We start from the raw sequence: 8,206 nt of genomic DNA on the forward strand, positions 1-8,206 counted from the left end.
TCACCTACGAAAGCTTGTGCATCCAATACCCTGATGAGGATGTCCCATATGTTCTTAAAACTGGACTGATCCATTGGCTTCCAAAGTTTCATGGCCTTGCAGGTGAAGACCCGCACAAACATCTGAAAGAATTCCATATTGTCTGCTCCACCATGAAACCCCCAGATGTCCAGGAGGATCATATATTTCCGAAGGCCTTTCCTTATTCTTTAGAGGGAGTGGCAAAGGACTGACTTTATTACCTTGCTCCATGGTCCATCACGAGCTAGGATGACCTCAAGAGAGTATTCTTAGAAAAAAATTTCCCTGCTTCCAGGACCACGACCATCAGAAAGGATATTTCAAGCATTAGACAACTCAGTGGAGAGAGCTTATATGAATACTGGGAGAGATTTAAGAAACTATGTGCCAGTTGCCCTCACCACCAGATTTCTGAGCAGCTTCTCCTCCAATATTTTTATGAAGGACTCAGTAACATGGAGAGAAGTATGATAGATGCTGCCAGTGGTGGAGCCCTTAGAGACATGACCCCTGCTGAAGCCAGAAATTTAATTGAGAAGATGACTTCAAACTCCCAGCAATTTAGTGCCAGAAGTGATGCTATTGTCATTAGAGGAGTGCATGAAGTAGCCACGAATTCATCTTCATCAGCCGAGACTAAGAAGCTTGAAGGTAAACTAGATGCCTTGGTTAACCTAGTAACCCAACTGGCCATGAATAAAAAATCTGCACCTGTCGCCAGACTCTGTGGTTTATGCTCCTCTGCCGACCACCACACAGACCTTTGCCCTTCTGTGCAACAATTTGAAGCAATTGAACAGCCTGAAGCTTATGCTGCAAATATCTACATCAGACCTCCTCAACCTCAACAGAAAAATCAGCCACAACAGAACAATTATGACCTCTCCAGCAACAGGTACAATCCCGGGTGGAGGAATCATCCCAACCTTAGATGGTCGAATCCTTCACAACAGTAGCAACAACAACCTTATTTTCAAAATGTTGCTGGCCCAAGTAGACCATACGTTCCTCCACCAATGTAGCTGCAACAACAGCAACAGCCCTAGAAACAGCAAACAGTTGAGGCTCCTCCGCAACCTTCCCTTGAAGAACTTGTGAGGCAAATGACTATGCAAAACATGCAGTTTCAACAAGAGACCAGAGCCTCCATTCAGAGCTTAACTAATCAGATGGGACAATTGGCTACACAGTTAAATCAACAACAGTCCCAGAATTCTGACAGATTACCTTCTCAATCTGTCCAAAATCCCAAAATGTGAGTGTCATTACATTGAGATCGGGAAAGCAGTGTCAAGAACCTCAACCAGCAAATGAACCTGCCCAACCTCACTCTACTCCAGAAAAAGATGATGCCAAAAACGAAAATGTAAAGAGTAAGTTACCTAACAATTTCTATGAGAAGCAGCATATCCCTCTTCCATTCCCTCCAAGAGCAATTTCCAACAAAAAAATAGAAGAGACAGAGAAGGAGATCTTGGAAACATTTAGAAAAGTAGAAGTAAACATACCTCTGCTGGATGCAATAAAGAAAATTCCAAGATATGCTAAATTCTTGAAGGAGTTGTGCACTAATAAGCGGAAGCTTAAAGGAAGTGAAAGAATTAGTATGGGCAGAAATGTCTCCGCATTGATTGGTAAATTTGTTCCCCAAATCCCTGAAAAATGTAAAGATCCAGGTACATTCAGCATACCTTGTATTATAGGTAACAATAAGTTTGACAATGCCATGCTAGATTTAGGAGCTTCTGTTAGTGTGATGCCTCTGTCTATTTTTAATTCTCTATCTCTTGGTCCCTTGCAGTCAACTGATGTGGTAATTCATTTAGCTAATAGAAGTGTTGCCTATCCTGCTGGTTTCATAGAGGATGTCTTAGTTAGAGTTGGTGAACTGATTTTCCCTGTTGATTTTTATATTTTGAATATGGAGGAGGGATTTTCTAAAGGATCAGTTCCCATTATTTTAGGTAGACCTTTTATGAAAACTGTTAGAACTAAGATAGATGTATATGCAGGCACACTATCTATGGAGTTTGGTGATATAATTGTTAATTTTAATATTCTTGATGCTATGAAACACCCATCTGAAGATCTTTCTGTATTTCGTGTTGAAATAATTGACCCTATTGTTGACGAATACATGACTGATCTTCATTCTAATCTGCATGTCTGCCACTCTTCATGCATTGAATCTGAATTTGTACTTGATCATATGTCTGAATTTGATGCTGAGAATGAATCTGATTTTGATATTGATTACATGTCTGATGTTTTACCTCTTGAGATTGATTTTATAAAGTCAGATAGAACTAACCAGGTTTCAGGAAGTACACATACTTCTGACTTTCTTTATGAGGTACAGGCTGAGAAACCATCTCTTTCTACTACTATCCAGCCGGCCACACTAGAATTGAAGCCTTTACCATCAAATTTAAAATATGCTTACTTGGATGATAGCAAAAGTTTTCCAGTAATTATATCTGCCTCCCTGGCTGATGAGCAAGAGGTGAAGTTGTTATTAGTTCTCAAGAAGCATAAGAAGGCTATAGGTTGGACCCTGGTAGACATTCCTAGTATTAGCCCATCCACATGTATGCATCGGATAAATTTAGAGGATGGGGCTAAACCAGTAAGACAGCCACAAAGAAGACTCAACCCGGTAATTCTTGATGTAGTGAAGAAGGAGGCAACCAAGCTTTTGCAAGCTGGAATCATTTATCCTATCTCTGACAACCAATGGGTGAGTCCCGTCCAGGTAGTCCCAAAGAAAACCGGTCTCACCGTGATAAAAAATGAGAAGGAGGAGCTGATTCCTACTCAGGTGCAGATTACTTGGAGAGTCTGCATCGACTATAGGAGGCTGAACCAGGTTACCAAAAAGGACCATTTTCCACTGCCATTCATTGACTAGATGCTTGAACGTCTGGTGGGTAAATCTCACTACTGTTTCCTTGATGGTTTTTCTGGTTATATGCAAATCACTATTGCTCTTGAGGATCAGGAAAAGACCACATTCACCTGCCCCTTCGGCACTTTTGTCTATAGGAGGATGCCTTTCGGCCTATGCAATGCCCTTGGTACCTTCCAGCGGTGCATGATTAGTATTTTTAGTGATTTTTTAGAAAATTGCATAGAGGTGTTTATGGATGATTTCATTGTATATGGATCCTCTTTTGATGTTTGTTTGGAGAGTTTGGAAAAGGTTTTGAATAGATGCACTGAAACTAACCTTGTTCTAAATTTTGAAAAATGTCATTTTATGGTTGAGCAAGGTATAGTTTTAGGCCACATTATTTCCAATAAGGGCATTGAAGTAGATCTTGCCAAACTTTTTGTTATTTCACAATTGCCTTACCCCTCTTGCGTGCGAGAGGTGTGATCTTTTCTTGGCCATGCAGGATTCTACAAGCGCTTTATAAGAGATTTTAGTAAGGTAGCTCTTCCATTATCCAACTTGTTGCAAAAGGAGGTGGAGTTTGACTTTAATGATAAATGCAAAAAGGCCTTTCATTGCCTCAAAAGAGCACTGACTACCACCCCTATCATTCAGGCATCTGATTGGACAGCCCCATTTGAGCTAATGTGCGATGCATCCAATTACACATTGGGGGTTGTCCTTGCTCAAAAGATCTCCTTACTTCAGCTTACATCTTTTCCACCATGACTTAGGGAGTTCTCCTTTTACTATCTCCTTCTTTACTTTTATTACATTTTTCCGATTCTATTTGATGGTTTAATTGCTTTTAATCTTTTAATTGTGCTACATTGAGGACAATGTGTTGTTTAAGTATGGGGGGAGTGTTCTTTGGTTTTGGTTTTGCTAGTTTTGTTAGTTTTGTTTGTGTTAAATTTGTTAGTTTGGTTAGTTTTGTTGGGTTTCTAGTTTAATATTTTAGGTCAATTCTATTTGCATGTACAACTTTGCATATTTTTCTTTGAATTATAGGATATGTTCAAGAAATGGGTAATTGTTCTGAAAATAAAAGTCTCTTGACATTTTGTGATTTGAAATCCTTGTTTTTCCTCTACATGTCATGATAGTTTTGAAAGCTCAATTTGAAAGTGATAAGTTTACCTTTGTGAGAATTTGAGCCATCCATCATCATAATCTTTTGGTGTGTTTTGCCCCATTGATTGCTTGCACAATAGCCTTGGCTTGATTCTTGTTGATGCTTCCTAATTCACATGCATATTTGGAAATGATTTAGGCAATTTTGTTCTTATAAACTTCTAGCCAAATGGACTTACCTTGAATTAATTCCTTTGATATCCCCTTTGAGCCTATGTTCCCCTTTCTTTGTTTTGAAGCTCATTATAAGCCTTAAGTGAAAAACCATGATATCACCTTACCCTTAAGGAATTTTGGAGCTTTGGAATTGTTTTGGGAATAAGTTGGGAATAAGTGTGGGGGGTATGTTTCATTGGAAGATATGATTTTTGGCCATGCTTAATGTTTTATTTTGGCCATGCTTGATGTATCTGTATATTGCCTAGTTCTTGCTTTAATCTTCAAATTCCTACTATTAAAAAAAAAATTCAATTGCTGCAAATTCTGCTAATTCGTACTGTTCAAAAAAAAAAAAAAAGAAGTGAAGTTGAATAAATGAGGACTTGATTTGGGAGCCTTGGTTGATTTTGTTGATATTAGAGGGTTTGGGTTTACTACTTGTGCTTAATTTCCACTTATTCCCCATTGCTCCTCTATTCCTTTGGGATTTAGCTACTTATTCCATATTTTTCTTCCCTACTTTGTCCTTGGCCCCATTACAACCTTTAAAGACCTTTTGATCCTCATGTGCATGTGTTTGTCAAGTTGTTGTCAATTTTAGAATTTTTCCAAGCCTATGTGGTGTTTGTTTTCATGGGTGCTTCTAGAGTAAACAGTAGCCTAGACACTTGAGAGATAGAGTGTATTTCTTGTGAGGCTTTATCACTTTCATTCTTGAGCTGATTAATTATTTTGCCATGATTGGGTTGCTTGGATGATTTTCACGAATGTCTTGACTCTGGATCTCTTCATGTTAGATGTTACCCATTTCTTTCATTCCTTGATGTTCATTGAGAAATATGTAAATGTTTTTGTTTGTCTCTCTTTGATATCCTTGGATTTTGTTCTTTATTTCATTTTGTCCAGGAGTGCAAAAGGCTAAGTATGGGGGGTTTTGATGTGCCATTATTTTCTCCTATTTCTTAACCCTTTTTGCACCATTTTAAGTACTGATTAATCTTAATTGTCAAATTAATTAGGCAGTTTTATTATTTGGGCACATTCAGCTAATTTGATGTTTTTAATCTAATTTCAGGAATTAATAAAGCATTGGGCTTGAATCCAAAATTGGAATTGGACTTGAAGAGGGCAGACTATTTTATTCTACAAGATTTTATCTTATCTAGATATTATTTAGATTTGATCTCATCTAGATATTATTTGATCTCATCTAGATATTATTTCATCTAGATCTTATCTTATCTTATCTAGATTTGATTTGATTTTATTTATGAGCTTGGATTTAAAACAGATTTGTAAGCTTTGGGGCTGGAAAAATTATATAACAGCACCAAGGTTCTAGTTTAGGCCTCTCTTCTCTTTCTCTTCTCTTTCCCTTCTCTTTCTCTTTTTTTTTTTGCGTTTTGCAATTCCAGTTTTGAGTTTTCGTTTTAGTAATGAAATTTCGTTCTTCAATCTATAATTTCATTCTCTATTGATTAATGGAAGGCTAAGTCCCCAGCGTTGTTTTCTCTTGAGGATCAAGCACAGTTCTCTTTGAGGTTCTATTATTATTGTTAAATTCTGTTCAATTTTTTCCTCTTCACTAATTACTTTGAATTTGTTGCTATTAATTCATGCTTGCTTAGTGCTTGATTAATTGTCTCTGCGCTTAATTTACGTTCATGCTTAATGATCGTTTATGAGTAATTGGTGTATGTGTTGCTTAATCACATAATGAATGTCTTATGTTGAATTTCGCTTAGTAATTTAATTTAGGGTTGGATTAAGTGGTTGAATTGAATAAGGATAAACTCTCGTAACCTAGGATAAGAGATTTGCTTGTGAATCAAGGGGAAACAACGTGTTTTAATTCTGATATTTTCTAATTCACGTTTATTCGCTATTTAATTTACAAAAGCAAACAACCCCCCCCCCCCCCCCAATTCATTACTATTTTTCTACTATCTGTCATGAACATTTGGTGTATCATTGCTCTTTGGGAAACGACATAGGATCACTTCCTAGTTACTACATTTTAATTGTTTATTTGATTCAGGTACGACCTTGATCAGAAGGTAAGCTGGAGCCCAAAGCCAAGAAGGGATTCTTTATGGACTATGAAGATAGAGTCAAAGGATTCCAAGTCTGGTCTCCATTTGAAAGAAATTTCATTTTGAGTATAGATGTTGTCTTTGACAAACTCTCTATGTTGCATTCTAAATCTTATGAAGATTTGGACAAGACTGAAGATGGCACTAAGCAGATGGAGTTTTAGAGCTCCACAATTAGAAATATTAGTGATCAAAAGTAGTTTGAAGCACCTGATGAGATTGATTAGGATCTTCAAATGCACCCTTAACATCAGAATTCAACACCAGTTGAGGGGACTAACTATATGAGCCAAAACCATCTAAAGCAACCTAAAACCACAACACCCAAAAAGTCACAAAGGCAAATCAGAGCTCTTAAAAGATATGCCTTTGATATAGTGTCTTATGCGTTATAGGTAGCAAAAGAAATTGATTCATTCAAACCAACCACTTATCAGGAATTTCCTATTCTAAATTTGAGGAATGGACAATGGTTATGAATAAAAAGATGGAATCCCTTCATAAGAACTAGACTTGGGATTTAGTTGAGCTACCTAAAGGCAGACGAGTAGTGGGGTGCAAGTGGATCTTCAAGAAGAAATTTGGGTCGTCCACTGAAGAAGCTGTGCATTATAAAGCATGTCTGGTAGCTAAAGGTTGCAGTCAAAGGAAGGAGTGAACTACAACGAGATATTTTCTCCAGTAGTTTGACACACCTCCATACGTGTTTTGTTGACCTTAATGGAAACTCTAGACATGGAGTTAGAGCAACTTGATGTCAAAACTATCTTTCTCCATGGAAGACTAGAGAAAGACATTTTGATGCAACAACCTGAAAGTTTTTGAGGTGGAAGGAAATGAAATTTTTTTATGTAGATTGAAGAGGTCCTTGTCTCTCATGGGTACATCTGAAGTCTATATGACTCATGTGTTTATCATAGCAAGGTGTTGGATGGTTCCCACATCTATCCACTACTTTATGTGGACGACATGCCTAGAGCATCTCAAAATTTGTTGGCAATTCAGAAGTTGAAGTCACTACTAAGTAGTGAACTTAAGATGAAGGACTTGGGAGCTACTGAAAAGATTATGGGCATGGATATCCAAAGGGATCGAGTCCAGAAGAATTTTTTCCTGTGTCAGACGGAATACAGTCATAAAGTGTTTAATCATTTTGGGATGGCATCCGCAAAACCAATATGTACTCCCCTAACAGTGTCTACTCGTCTATTTGGACTCAATACTACTTAGTCAGTATTAGAGAAGAAATACATGTCTTGTGTTCCATATGCAAGGGTGTTAGGTACTTGCATATGCACCAGACCAAACCTAGCACAAGCAGTCAATGTTGTGGGTAAGTATATGGGTAATCCTAGGAAGGAACATTGGAAAGTTGTGAAACATATATTCAGGTACCTTAAGCGTACAACTAATATTGGACTCATCTACCATGGAGACACGTCCTGTGCTCTCGCTGGTTACTCAGATTCTGACTATGTTGCAGACTTGGATGTGAGAAGATTTGTGACTAGGTACACATTTATGAGTAGAGACTCTCTTATCAGTTGGAAGGCAACACTTAATCCCATAATGGCTTTATCCACTATAGAGGCAGAGTACATGGCTTTGGAAAAAGCAACAAAGGAAGGAATCTAGCTAAAAAGTCTTATTAGCAATCTTGGGTTTTTATAGGAAAAAACCATTATTTTCTACGACAACCTAAGTGTAATCTGTTTAGCCAAGGATCAAGTTCATCATGAGAGAACTAAACACATTGACATTAAATACCACTTCATCCATTCTGAGAAGAAGGTCAAAGTCCAAAAAGTTGACACGCAGGAGAATCCAACTGATATGTTCACGAAGTTTGTTCTAATAAGCAAGTTTA

General features: G+C 37.6%; 1 protein-coding gene and 1 non-coding gene across 2 annotated transcripts; one reads left to right on the forward strand and one right to left on the reverse strand.

Annotated features, from left to right (window-relative positions):
• Positions 1-323: 323 nt before the first annotated feature.
• On the reverse strand, positions 324-430 carry LOC113000862 (small nucleolar RNA R71). The gene has a single exon (XR_003266183.1). It is a non-coding gene; the product is annotated as a small nucleolar RNA R71 (small nucleolar RNA).
• Positions 431-7,590: 7,160 nt separating this feature from the next.
• LOC121174351 (secreted RxLR effector protein 161-like) lies at positions 7,591-7,974 on the forward strand. Its single transcript, XM_041013546.1, has one exon. The coding sequence runs from the start codon at positions 7,591-7,593 to the stop codon at positions 7,972-7,974; it is 384 nt and encodes a 127-aa protein (XP_040869480.1).
• Positions 7,975-8,206: the final 232 nt, after the last annotated feature.

The sequence above is a fragment of the Glycine max genome, chromosome 20, assembly GCF_000004515.6.
Source record: "Glycine max cultivar Williams 82 chromosome 20, Glycine_max_v4.0, whole genome shotgun sequence".
Taxonomy (NCBI): Eukaryota; Viridiplantae; Streptophyta; class Magnoliopsida; order Fabales; family Fabaceae; genus Glycine; species Glycine max.

Excerpts from the sequence above, each read along its gene's own strand:
- LOC121174351 (XM_041013546.1), top strand. The coding sequence starts at position 7,591 with ATGTCTTGTGTTCCATATGCAAGGGTGTTAGGTACTTGCATATGCACC.